Source organism: Oncorhynchus masou, chromosome 32 (assembly GCF_036934945.1).
Source record: "Oncorhynchus masou masou isolate Uvic2021 chromosome 32, UVic_Omas_1.1, whole genome shotgun sequence".
NCBI classification, from domain to species: domain Eukaryota; kingdom Metazoa; phylum Chordata; class Actinopteri; order Salmoniformes; family Salmonidae; genus Oncorhynchus; species Oncorhynchus masou.
In genome coordinates, this window is record NC_088243.1 from 13,090,523 (window position 1) to 13,104,766 (window position 14,244).

At 45.5% G+C, this 14,244-nt stretch overlaps 1 protein-coding gene across 1 annotated transcript in view; it reads right to left on the reverse strand.

The window, feature by feature from the left end:
* The window catches only part of LOC135525602 (metastasis-associated protein MTA1-like), a 95,940-nt gene extending 91,912 nt beyond the window's left edge, over nt 1-4,028 (reverse strand). The window contains exons 1-2 of the mRNA XM_064953322.1: nt 3,880-4,028; nt 3,697-3,787 (exon numbers count right to left, since the gene is read on the reverse strand). Of these exons, the coding sequence (XP_064809394.1) occupies nt 3,697-3,724 (28 nt within the window). The 5' untranslated portion in view covers nt 3,725-3,787; nt 3,880-4,028. The remainder of the gene's footprint in view (nt 1-3,696; nt 3,788-3,879) is intronic.
* Between the last annotated feature and the right edge of the window lie 10,216 nt (nt 4,029-14,244).

Genomic DNA, 14,244 nt, shown 5'->3' on the forward strand with positions numbered 1-14,244 from the left:
TACACACGTGCACCTTGTGCTGGGGACAATAAAAGGTCACTAAAATGTGCAGTTGTGTCACAACACAATGCCACAGATGTCTCAAGTTGAGGGGAGTGTGCAATTGGCCTGCTGACTGCAGGAATGTCCACTAGAGCTGTTGCCAGAGAATGTAATGTTAATTTCTCTACTCTAATCCGCCTCCATTGTAATTTTTGAGAATTTGGAAGTATGTCCAACCGGCCTCACAACCGCAGACCACATGTAATCACGCCCAGGACCTCCACATCCATTTTTATCACCTGCGGGATCATGAGACCAGCCACCCAGACAGCTGATGAAACTGAGGAGTATTTTTGTCTGTAATAAAGCCCTTTTGTGGGGGGAAAAAACTCCTGATTGGCTGGGCATGGATCCCATGTGGGTGGGCCTATGTCCTCCCAGGCCCCACCCATGACTGCGTCCCTGTCCAGTCAAGTGAAATTCATAGATTAGGCCCTAATGAATTTATTTAAAATTGACTGATTTCCTTACATGAACTGTAACTGAGTAAAAGCAGACATTTGAGAGAGATAGATATATATATATATATATAGTGGGGCAAAAAAGTATTTAGTCCGCCACCAATTGTGCAAGTTCTCCCACTTAAAAAGATGAGAGGCCTGTAATTTTCATCATAGGTACACTACAGCCAAATGAGAGGAAAAAAATCCAGAAAATCACATTGTAGGATTTTTAATGAATTTGCAAATTATGGTGGAATATACATATTTGGCCAATAACAAAAGTTTCTCAATACTTTGTTATATACCCTTTGTTGGCAATGACAGAGGTCAAATATTTTCTGTAAGTCTTCACAAGGTTTTTACACACTGTTGCTGGTATTTTGGCCCATTCCTCCATGCAGATCTCCTCTAGAGCAGTGATGTTTTGGGGCTGTTGCTGGGCAACACGGACTTTCAACTTCCTCCAAAGATTTTCTATGGTGTTGAGATCTGGAGACTGGCTAGGCCACTCCAGGACCTTGAAACGCTTCTTACGAAGCCACTCCTTCGTTGCCTGGGCGGTGTGTTTAGGATCATTGTCATGCTGAAAGACCCAGCCACGTCTCATCTTCAATTCCCTTGCTGATGGAAGGAGGTTTTCACTCAAAATCTCACGATACATGGCCCCATTCATTCTTTCCTTTACACGGATCAGTCGTCCTGGTCCCTTTGCAGAAAAACAGCCCCAAAGCATGAGGTTTCCACCCCCATGCTTCACAGTAGGTATGGTGTTCTTTGGATGCAACTCAGCATTCTTTGTCCTCCAAACACGACGAGTTGAGTTTTTACCAAAAAGTTAGATTTTGGTTTCATCTGACCATATGACATTCTCCCAATCTTCTTCTGGATCATCCAAATGCTCTCTAGCAAACTTCAGACGGGCTTGGACATGTACTGGCTTAAGCAGGGGGACACGTCTGGCACTGCAGGATTTGAGTCCCTGGAGGCGTAGTGTGTTACTGATGGTAGGCTTTATTACTTTGGTCCCAGCTCTCTGCAGGTCATTCACTAGGTCCCCCCGTGTGGTTCTGGAATTTTTGCTCACAGTTCTTGTGATCATTTTTACCCCACGGGGTGAGATCTTGCGTGGAGCCCCAGATTGAGGGAGATTATCAGTGGTCTTGTATGTCTTCCATTTCCTAATAATTGCTCCCACAGTTGATTTCTTCAAACCAAGCTGCTTACCTATTGCAGATTCAGTCTTCCCAGCCTGGTGCAGGTCCTTTGACAGCTCTTTGGTCTTGGCCATAGTGGAGTTTGGAGTGTGACTGTTTGAGGATGTGGACAGGTGTCTTTTATACTGATAAGTTCAAACAGGTGCCATTAATACAGGTAACGAGTGGAGGACAGAGGAGCCTCTTAAAAAAGAAGTTGCAGGTCTGTGAGAGACAGAAATCTTGCTTGTTTGTAGTTGACCAAATACTTATTTTCCACCATAATTTGCAAATAAAATCATTAAAAATCCTACAATGTGATTTTCTGGATATTTTTCTCATTTTGTCTGTCATAGTTGAAGTGTACCCATGATGATGACAGGCCTCTCATCTTTTTAAGTGGGAGAATTTGCACAATTGGTGGCTGACTAAATACGTTTTTGCCCCACTGTATGTATGTATGCATGTATGTATGTATGTATGTATGTATGTATGTATGTATGTATATATGCAACAATTTCACTAAGTTACAGTTCATAAGAGATCAGTCAATTTAAATAAATTAATTAGGCCTTAATCTATTGATTTCACGACTAGGAATACAGATATGCATCTGATACCTAAAAAAAAAGGGCCTTAGGATCTCATTACGGTATTTTAGAGCATTCTAATTGCCATCGATAAAATGTAATTGTATTTGTTGTCCGTAGCTTATGCCTGCCCGTACCATAACCCCACCCGTGGGGCACTCTGTTCATGACGTCGACATCAGAAAAACACTCACCCATGACCCCATACATGTGGTCTGCGGTTGTGGTGCCAGTTGGACGTACTGCCAAATCCTCTAAAATGAAGTTGGAGGTGGCTTATGGTAGACAAATTAACATCAAATTATCTGGCAACAGCTCTGATGGACGTTCCTGCAGTCAGCATGCCAATTGCAAACTCCCTCAAAACTTGAGACATCTATTGTGTTGTGACAAACTGCATATTTTAGAGTGGCCTTTTATTGTCCCCAACACAAGAAGCACCTGTGTACTGACCATGTTGTTTAATCAGCTTCTTGATATACCATATTTGTCAGGTGGATGGATTATCTTGGTAAAGGAGAAATGTAAACATATTTGTTAACAAAATTTGAGAGAAATACGCTTTTTGTGCATATGGAACATTTCTGGGATCTTTTATTTCCATGTATGAAACCAACACTTCACACACACACAGTTGTGGTCCAACAAACATTTTCACACTAGCTAACAAGCTTGGTTTAAAAACTGTGGCTTGACTAAGGTTTGCCTACTAGATACAGTCACCAATTTGTTGTCAGACTCCTGTTCAAATGTATTGCAGGAGAGTGAAACACCTGACCCCAGTCTTCTAACTATAATCAATCCCCCAACACTAAAATATACAGGTGAGTTGGATAGCTAGACTCTCAGGTAAATTAACTCAACCTGAACCTGAGTAGACTAAATTGTAATTTATTATAATTCTGAAAGGCACCTTATTTAAGTTAGCTAACTTCAGAGACCAGCAGTAGTCATCCTGCCCTGCCTCAGAACACTCGTACCAGAGATAGTTTAATACTAATTTCTTTAATTCTGACTCACTCTATCCAGAGCCAAATAACATGTTAGCAACCTAGCTAGCTAACGTTTGGTAGCTGACTGGCAAGCCAAACTTTACTTTTAAAAGCGAATCGCGGTTGAACTATTTTAGTGAAAACAAATGCTGTTAGGCCTACCAAAGACGATCATATTGGTTTGTGTAACAACAATAGCGATACGGGATGGAAACAACAACAATAAAAACCCGGGGTCGATCCCTAGCGCTACGAGACTCCCCTTCATCACCATCCTCCTCCTCACACAGTCACCATCGTCTTCATCACTCTGACTGAAACACAAGGCGCTTTAGGAAATATAAGGAAGGGTAAAAACATGCTGCAAATCCTGCGACGAACCAGACGAGCGCAACATAAAGGATACAAAATTGTCCCGAAATGTGTTCCCCCTTACCTCCAACCCGGTACATGTTCGCTGCCATGACTGCCCCGGGTCCTGGCGTCTCCAGGTAGGGTTAGCTGTCGCTGTGTTACCACTGCCGCCGCTGTGTGTTGGAAAATGGTGGATTGATCAATACGAAGCAAACTAGCCAAGAGATCTTAAAGAGACAGTACACGTTATTTCTCAAAAACCTACTTCTCTGGGGCTACTGTATTTTAATTGAGTCGGACTTGGGTAACCCGCGTAAAATTTGGATACGGTTGGTAACAAAGCGGTTTCCCCTGGAGGTCGGTGCAGGAGCGAGGAGTGGGCAGACGCTAAATCGGCGGAATTGGGAAGGGGAGGAGGGCACTATTCAGCGTCACTGCCCTCTCACTACCCGCCTCCCTCACGCAACACAACAATGCTGTTGCTGGTGTGACCTTGCTGGTTACTTACCTCAGACTCACTACTAGATGGAAAATGTATAAAGTATTCAACTGTTTAGCTGTTTGATTGAATTAAACTTTTATATGAGTAGACTACAATGGATTTGTGTGGTCAATTCCTTTTAAATGTCTGTTAATCTCCCTTGGCCTCATTGCCCCATCATGTTCAAACGGAAGACAGAGGCGGAGATGGATAATGTTGTAGTCTTAGGCTACATTAACTATACATAGCAACCTCTGTTTTCAATGTGTTTTTTATTACTATCAGACAAAGGAGAGTTTCAAATCACATTCATTCTCTTCATCATTCAATTTGTTTTCTAAAGGATAAGAGTGAAAGAGAATTAGGCAACACATCCTGAACTGTCCTGAACTGCTAGGCCAACATTGACATCACCCAACAGCTAATTCTGAACAGAATTGGGTAAAACGTCATTAGGAGATGTGCTGTTTAGGACAGTTTGATAAAATAGTTAGGTACCCACTACCCACAGAGTAGTCTTACGGGTTGGACAGCTTCAATGATGCCTCATATAGAGAGCTGTGGTGTGTGATATGTCTGGGTCCAAGCAAGGAGATTATTACTATGAAAACATGTCAGAGGCCAGGGAGATAGACAGGCAGGAGGGAAGGCAGGGTAGCCTAGTGGCTAGAGCGTTGGGCTAGTAACCGGAAGGTTGCGAGTTCAAACCCCCGAGCTGACAAATCTGTCGTTCTGCCCCTGAACAGGCAGTTAACCCACTGTTCCCAGGCCGTCATTGAAAATAAGAATTTGTTCTTAACTGACTTGCCTGGTTAAATAAAGGTAAAAAAAAGGCAGACCGAGACAGACACAGAGATGGACAGAGGCAGACAGACAAGCAGACTGACAGACCAACACACCGGCAGAGAGAGCCAGACAGACAAAAAGGCAGATGGACACAAGGCATTTTATTGCAGAGATTGTCTCCTAGGTCTCTGGTTCTTCCTCTGATGGTGTACTGAATCTGTACTGTGTTTGGCGAGGTGGTTTTAAATGTAAATGGAGGCTTGGAGGAAGTCTGTGGTTAACATCTGATCTATATCATATGGAAACCTCAATTACTAAGCCAAGTGTATAGGGACCAAAATCTGCAGTCATGTGACCATGGTAAGCCAATCACAGGTCTCTATATATTATTATTTATTTATTTTTACCTCAAATGCACTCGCAGTGAAGTAGTTCTATGTAACAGCAGGTAGGTATAGTATTGTCTACTTGCACATTCAATATTAAATAACATTGTGTGTGTGTGTGTTAGTGTGTGCGCTTGTGTATGTGTGTGCTGTAGGGTGGCACTTCTATACATTTACTGACATTGTTGTCCAGTTTATTGGATTTACAACCAGACAGCATCCTCTTGTGACTACACGATCCTAGCCTGCATTCATCAACAGGATCTAATCCAAGACAATCTGCTCTCAAATCAAATTGTATTTATCACATTCTTCGTTAACAACAGGTGTAGACTAACAATGAAATGCTTACTTGCAGGCCATTCCCAACAATGCAGAGATAGAGAAATAATAGAAAATTAATAACAAGTAATAATAAATACACAATGAGTAATGCTATATACACGGTGTACCAGTACCGAGGTGATGTGAAGGGGTATGAGGTAATTGAAGTATACAGTATATGTACTTATAGGTAGGTTTAAAGTGACTAGGCTACAGGATAGATACTAAACAGTATCAGCAGCGTATGTGATGAGTAAAAATGGTTAACTAACAGCTATTTGGTTAACTATTTAACTAATTATTTAGTAGTCTTATGGCTTGTTGGTTCCAGACTTGGTGCATTGGTACCTCTTGCCGTGCAGTGGCTGGAGTCTTTGACCATTTTAGGGCCTTCGTCTGACACTGCCTGGTATAGAGGTCCTGGATTTCAGGGAGCTCAGCCCCAGTGATGTACTGGGCTTTACACAGTTGCCATCCCAAGTGGTGATGCAGCCAGTCAAGATGCTCTCAATGGTGCAGCTGTAGAACTTTGAGGATCTGAGAGCCCATGCCAAAACTTTTCAGCCTCCTGAGAGGGAAGAGCGGTTTTCATGCCCTCTTCACGACTCTGTTGGTTTGTGTGGACTGTAATAGATCTTTAGGGATGTGGACACAGAGGAACTTGAAACTCTCCACCCGCTCCAACACAGCCCTGTCGATGTGAATGGGGGCATGCTCGGCCCTCTGTTTCCTCTATTCCACGATCAGCTCCTTTGTCTTCCTGACGTTTAGCGAGAGGTTGTTGTCCTGGCCAGGTCACTGACCTCCTCCCTATAGGCTGTCTCATCATCGTTGGTGATCAGGCCTAACACCGTTGTGTCGTCAGCAAACTTAATGATGGTTTTGGAGTCATGTGTTGTCACGCAATCGTGGGTGTACAGGGAGGGGACTAAGCACATACCCCTGAGGGGACCCCTCAACGTGGCGGATGTGTTGTTGCCTCCACTTACCACCTGGGGGTGGCCCGTCAGGAATTCCAGAATTCAGTTGCAGAGAGAGGTGTTCAGTCCCAGGGTCCCTAGCTTAGTGATGAGCTTGAAGGACACTATGGTGTTGAACAATGAGCTGTAGTCAATGAACTGCATTCTCACATACTGTATATCACAAAAGTGAGTACACCCCTCACATTTTTGTAAATATTTGAGTGTGTCTTTTCATGTGACAACACTGAAGAAATGACACTTTGCTACAATGTAAAATAGCGAGTGTACAGCTTGTATAACAGTGTAAATTTGTTGTCCCCTCAAAATAACTCAACACACAGCCATTAATGTCTAAACCGCTGGCAACAAAAGTGAGGACACCCCTAAATGAAAATGTAATTTCTTCAGTGTTGTCACATGAAAAGATATACTCAAATATTTACAAAAATGTGAGGGGTGTACTCACTTTTGTGATATACTGTAGGTGTTCCTCTTGTCCAGTTGGGATAGGGCAGTGTGGATCTGTTGGGGCAGTATGTGAGTTGGAGTGGGTCCGGGGTGTCTGTGATGAGGGTGTTGATGTGAGCCATGACCCACAATTCAAAGCCTTTAATGGCTACAGAGGTGTGCTATTGGGCGATAGTCAATGCTATTGGGCGATAGTCAATGGAAAAGGCTGATTTTTATGGAATATCTACATAGATATTGGAAAGAGGAGTGGGAGGCCCCGGTGCACAACTGAGCAAGAGGACAAGCGCATTAGAGTGTTTAGTTTGAGAAACAGACAACTCACAAGTTCTCAACCGGCAGCTTCATTAAATAGTACCAGCAAAACACCAGTCTCAACGTCAACAGTGAAGAGGCGACTCCGGGATGCTGGCCTTCTAGGCAGAGTTGCAAAGAAAAAGCCATATCTCAGAATGGCCAATAAAAATAAAAGATTAAGATGGGCAAAAGAACACAGACACTGGACAGAGGAACTCTGCCTAGAAGGCCAGCATCCCGGAGTCGCCTCTTCACTGTTGATGTTGAGATTGGTGTTTTGCGGGTACTATTTAATGAAGCTGCCAGTTGAGGACTGTTTAATTGCTGTGCTAGCTGTGCTAACATAATTGCAAAAGGGTTTTCTAATGATCAATTAGCCTTTTAAAATGATAAACTTGGATTAGTTAACACAATGTACCATTGGAACACAGGAGTGATGGATGCTGATAATAGGTCTTTGCACGCCTATGTAGATATTCCATTAAAGAATCAGCCATTTCCAGCTACAGTAGTCATTTACAATGTCTACACTGTATTTCTGATCAATTTGCTGTTATTTTAATGGACCAAAAATTGCCTTTTTTTTCAAAAACAAGTACCCTAAACTTTTGAACGGTATTGTAGGTATTACAGAGTGGTTCAGAGAGAGGTTGAATATGTGAAGGAAGACACTTGCCAGCTGGTCAGCGCATGCTCTGGTAATCTGTCTGGCCCTGCTGCCTTGTGAATGTTAACCTGTTTAAAGTCTTACTCTCATCGGCTATGGAGAGCTTGATCACACAGTCGCCCTGAACAGTTGGTGCTCTCATGCATGGTTCAGTGTTGCTTGCCTCGAAGTGAGCATAGAAGGCATTAAGCTCATCTGGTAGGCTCACTGGGCAGTTTGCGGCTGGGTTTCCTTTTATAATCCATGATAGTTTGCAAGCCCTGCCACATCCAACGAGCGTCCAAGCCGGCGTAGTAGAATTCGATCTTAGACCTGTTTTGACGCTTTGCCTGTTTGATGGCTTGTCTGAGGTCGTAGCGGGAATTCTAATAAGCGTCTGGATTAGTGTCCCGCTCTTTGAAAGCGGCAGCTCAAGCCTATAACTCAGTTTGGATGTTGCCTGTAATCCATTGCTTATAGTTGGGATATGTTCAGTCTGTGGGGACGACTTTGTCAATGTACTGATGTGGTAAACACCTCAATGCCACCGGATGAATCCCAGAACATATTCCAGTCTGTGCTAGTGAAACAGTCCTGTAGGCAATTTGAACAAGAAGAAAGTTTGTGTACATGTTTTGTGGGGAACTGGGAACTGTGAATATGAGTTCCTGCATCATGCTGTTTGTTTGCTTGGCTGCTCTCTGGCTGCTGTACAGATGCTGTCTTTGATTGCCTGGCTTCTCATCCAGATTTTTGTGATGTCAGAGCTCTGTACAATCCAGCTGTTTTCCCTAATGAACCACACTGAGTCAGGCAGTGACGTGCTCATCAACCAATGATTACATGCCACATCATCAGCTTCACAGTTTATGTTTTGAGATCTGGCAGGTGACTGTAAGATAGCCTGGAACTCAGCCTTGATGACCTCTCCCCTATCTCTCCTCTCCCCATAACCTTGTCTGTGACACGCTCACAGTCAGACAACTGCGAGAGACATAGGAGAAACAGAAGAAACATTCCAGTTGTCTGAGGATAAGGTTTTCTCTTTAACTTCCCGAGCCACAGCCTGTTCACCCCCCGCGCCTGTATAGCAGAATCCCTACATCCAGATTATTGTTCCTCCACCATGCCTCACTCCATTCCTGTACTGGTGTGTGTGTGTGTGTGTGTGTGTGTGTGTGTGTGTGTGTGTGTGTGTGTGTGTGTGTGTGTGTGTGTGTGTGTGTGTGTGTGTGTGCGTGCGTGCGTGCGTGCGTGCGTGCGTGCGTGCGTGTGCGTGCGTGTGTGTGCTCTGACTCACGTAGAGGAAATGTATCATTAAATTACTCATGCCAAATCTGTGGAATATCTCAGTGGGCGACAGATCTGTGGAATATCTCAGTGGGCGACAGATCTGTGGAATATCTCAGTGGACAGCAGATCTGTGGAATATCTCAGTGGGCGACAGAACTGTGGAATATCTCAGTGGGCGACATATCTGTGGAATATCTCAGTGGGCGACAGATCTGTGGATTATCTCTATGGGCGACAGATCTGTGGAATATCTCAGTGGGCGACAGATCTATGGAATATCTCAGTGGGCGACAGATCTGTGGATTATCTCTGTGGGCGACAGATCTGTGGATTATCTCTGTGGGCGACAGATCTGGGGAATATCTTAGTGGGCGACATATCTGTGGAATATCTCTGTGGACGACAGGAAATGTAGCAATAATACAGCTGCATTTCTCAACATTATTTTGAGCATGATAAAAATCAATGGAAACCTCTTAGGGCCCCAAATTCCCCATTAGTTATTATTCTATGGATACATTCCTATACCAAGGACACTTGATACAGTCCATGGTGTGTGCTATTACTAAGTATACACAGCAGTTATTGAGTAAGCCACCTAAAGTACAGAAGAAGCTCAACGGTACTACGATATTGTTGCAATGAAGTGCATTGTATGCAATTACATGTTTCAGACAGCAGTTGGCACTACTGTCCCATTCTTCATTACTTCCATACGATATGTACTGTACTTTATTTTTTCAGTTACATGGAAATTAATTCTGTGACGTCAGCATACAAATACACAAACACAACACCTTGTCCCTTGCCCAGTTATCATAGAGATCTTGAAACCCCCTGCACTGCAGCCCGCAAAGCTTGGACACCAAGATCACAGTACGACTGAGGGTACCTTTATTAGCCACCATACCAGGCCACTGACTGCCCACTGTACCAGGCCACTGACAGCCCACTGTACCAGGCCACTGACTGCCCACTGTACCAGGCCACTGACAGCCCACTGTACCAGGCCACTGACAGCCAACTGTACCAGGCCACTGACTGCCCACTGTACCAGGCCACTGACAGCCCACTGTACCAGGCCACTGACAGCCCACTGTACCAGGCCACTGACAGCCCACTGTACCAGGCCACTAACAGCCCACTGTACCAGGCCACTGACAGCCCACTGTACCAGGCCACTCACTGCTCACCGTACCAGGCCACTGACTGCCCACTGTACCAGGCCACTGACTGCTCACCGTACCAGGCCACTGACTGCCCACTGTACCAGGCCACTGACTGCTCACCGTACCAGGCCACTGACTGCTCACCGTACCAGGCCACTGACTGCCCACTGTACCAGGCCACTGAGTGCCCACTGTACCAGGCCACTGACTGCCCACTGTACCAGGCCACTGACTGCTCACCGTACCAGGCCACTGACAGCCCACTGTACCAGGCCACTGAGTGCCCACTGTACCAGGCCACTGAGTGCCCACTGTACCAGGCCACTGACTGCCTACTGTACCAGGCCACTGACTGCTCACTGTACCAGGCCACTGACAGCCCACTGTACCAGGCCACTGACAGCCCACTGTACCAGGCCACTGACTGCCTACCGTACCAGGCCACTGACTGCTCACCGTACCAGGCCACTGACTGCTCACCTTACCAGGCCACTGACTGCTCACCGTACCAGGCCACTGACTGCTCACCGTACCAAGCCAGTAAACAGAAAGTCAGCACACTCTTTATATGTCTGGTGCAGTAGTTGGACAGTATCCTGGTTTTGACATTCAGTTGTCTCAGTCTGGTGCAGTAGTTGGACAGTATCCTGGTGTTGACATTCCGTTGTCTCAGTCTGGTGCAGTAGTTGGACAGTATCCTGGTGTTGACATTCCGTTGTCTCAGTCTGGTGCAGTAGTTGGACAGTATCCTGGTGTTGACATTCAGTTGTCTCAGTCTGGTGTAGCAGTTGGAAGGTATCCTGGTGTTGACATTCCGTTGTCTCAGTCTGGTGCAGTAGTTGGACAGTATCCTGGTGTTGACATTCAGTTGTCTCAGTCTGGTGCAGCAGTTGGACAGTATCCTGGTGTTGACATTCAGTTGTCTCAGTCTGGTGCAGTAGTTGGACAGTATCCTGGTGTTGACATTCAGTTGTCTCAGTCTGGTGCAGCAGTTGGACAGTATCCTGGTGTTGACATTCCGTTGTCTCAGTCTGGTGCAGTAGTTGGACAGTATCCTGGTGTTGACATTCAGTTGTCTCAGTCTGGTGTAGCAGTTGGACAGTATCCTGGTGTTGACATTCCGTTGTCTCAGTCTGGTGCAGTAGTTGGACAGTATCCTGGTGTTGACATTCAGTTGTCTCAGTCTGGAGCAGCAGTTGGACAGTATCCTGGTGTTGACATTCAGTTGTCTCAGTCTGGTGCAGTAGTTGGACAGTATCCTGGTGTTGACATTCAGTTGTCTCAGTCTGGTGCAGTAGTTGGACAGTATCCTGGTGTTGACATTCAGTTGTCTCAGTCTGGTGCAGTAGTTGGACAGTATCCTGGTGTTGACATTCAGTTGTCTCAGTCTGGTGCAGTAGTTGGACAGTACCCTGGTGTTGACATTCAGTTGTCTCAGTCTGGTGCAGTAGTTGGACAGTATCCTGGTGTTGACATTCCGGTGTCTCAGTCTGGTGCAGTAGTTGGACAGTATCCTGGTGTTGACATTCCGGTGTCTCAGTCTGGTGCAGTAGTTGGACAGTATCCTGGTGTTGACATTCAGTTGTCTCAGTCTGGTGCAGTAGTTGGACAGTATCCTGGTGTTGACATTCAGTTGTCTCAGTCTGGTGCAGTAGTTGGACAGTATCCTGGTATTGACATTCAGTTGTCTCAGTCTGGTGCAGTAGTTGGACAGTATCCTGGTGTTGACATTCCGTTGTCTCAGTCTGGTGCAGTAGTTGGACAGTATCCTGGTGTTGACATTCAGTTGTCTCAGTCTGGTGCAGTAGTTGGACAGTATCCTGGTGTTGACATTCAGTTGTCTCAGTCTGGTGCAGTAGTTGGACAGTATCCTGGTGTTGACATTCCGGTGTCTCAGTCTGGTGCAGTAGTTGGACAGTATCCTGGTGTTGACATTCAGTTGTCTCAGTCTGGTGCAGTAGTTGGACAGTATCCTGGTGTTGACATTCAGTTGTCTCAGTCTGGTGCAGTAGTTGGACAGTATCCTGGTGTTGCCATTCAGTTGTCTCAGTCTGGTGCAGTAGTTGGACAGTATCCTGGTGTTGACATTCCCTTGTCTCAGTCTGGTGCAGTAGTTGGACAGTATCCTGGTGTTGACATTCAGTTGTCTCAGTCTGGTGTAGCAGTTGGACAGTATCCTGGTGTTGACATTCAGTTGTCTCAGTCTGGTGCAGTAGTTGGACAGTATCCTGGTGTTGACATTCCGGTGTCTCAGTCTGGTGCCGTAGTTGGACAGTATCCTGGTGTTGACATTCAGTTGTCTCAGTCTGGTGCAGTAGTTGGACAGTATCCTGGTGTTGACATTCCGTTGTCTCAGTCTGGTGCAGTAGTTGGACAGTATCCTGGTGTTGACATTCCGTTGTCTCAGTCTGGTGCAGTAGTTGGACAGTATCCTGGTGTTGACATTCAGTTGTCTCAGTCTGGTGCAGTAGTTGGACAGTATCCTGGTGTTGACATTCCGTTGTCTCAGTCTGGTGCAGTAGTTGGACAGTATCCTGGTGTTGACATTCCGTTGTCTCAGTCTGGTGCAGTAGTTGGACAGTATCCTGGTGTTGACATTCAGTTGTCTCAGTCTGGTGCAGTAGTTGGACAGTATCCTGGTGTTGACATTCAGTTGTCTCAGTCTGGTGCAGTAGTTGGACAGTATCCTGGTGTTGACATTCAGTTGTCTCAGTCTGGTGCAGTAGTTGGACAGTATCCTGGTGTTGACATTCCGTTGTCTCAGTCTGGTGCAGTAGTTGGACAGTATCCTGGTGTTGACATTCCGTTGTCTCAGTCTGGTGCAGTAGTTGGACAGTATCCTGGTGTTGACATTCAGTTGTCTCAGTCTGGTGCAGTAGTTGGACAGTATCCTGGTGTTGACATTCCGTTGTCTCAGTCTGGTGCAGTAGTTGGACAGTATCCTGGTGTTGACATTCCGTTGTCTCAGTCTGGTGCAGTAGTTGGACAGTATCCTGGTGTTGACATTCAGTTGTCTCAGTCTGGTGCAGTAGTTGGACAGTATCCTGGTGTTGACATTCCGGTGTCTCAGTCTGGTGCAGTAGTTGGACAGTATCCTGGTGTTGACATTCAGTTGTCTCAGTCTGGTGCAGTAGTTGGACAGTATTCTGTGCAGGAGGTACAGTCGTTGTCACTTTTTATTGATGTTCTGAGAGTTGGCATGTGAAGAGAGTGTGCTGTCCATGATGGTTCCCAGGTACTTAAAACTCTCCACTCTCTATCTCTTCACCACCCAGGACTAGGCGGCTCACTGGGTCTGCCTTCCTCTGGAAATCAATAAGCAGTTTTTTTTATTTTATTTTTTATGTGAGATTGTTGTTATGGCAACAGTCATGAACCCTGTTATCTTCTGTTTGGAAATGTAGTGCGTCATCCGAGAGGTCGACATAGGCAGTGTTATCTGCATATTTTACTGCCAAGAACCTCAGGTCATTGGTGTATATGGAGAATAGCCCTGGAGAGATGACAGGTCCTTGGGGGGAACTGGTAGACGTACACAGAGGAAGGGATGTGTTGTTGAACTTGACATACTTCCCCCTGTAAAGCAGGAAGTCCAGCACCCGCAAGGTAATGCTGGGGTCCACCTGTAGGTTTGTAGATTTTGTGGTGAGCCTGCATGCAGTTAAAAGCAAAGAAGAACTCCAGCAAAAAGATGCACACATAAGAGTGAGGCCTCCCCAGGTGTGTCACGGCACTGTGGATCACCGTCAAGACTGCATCCTTCACTGATCTGTTCTTCCTGCATACATACTGCATTGGGTCAAGGGCTCCACCCACGT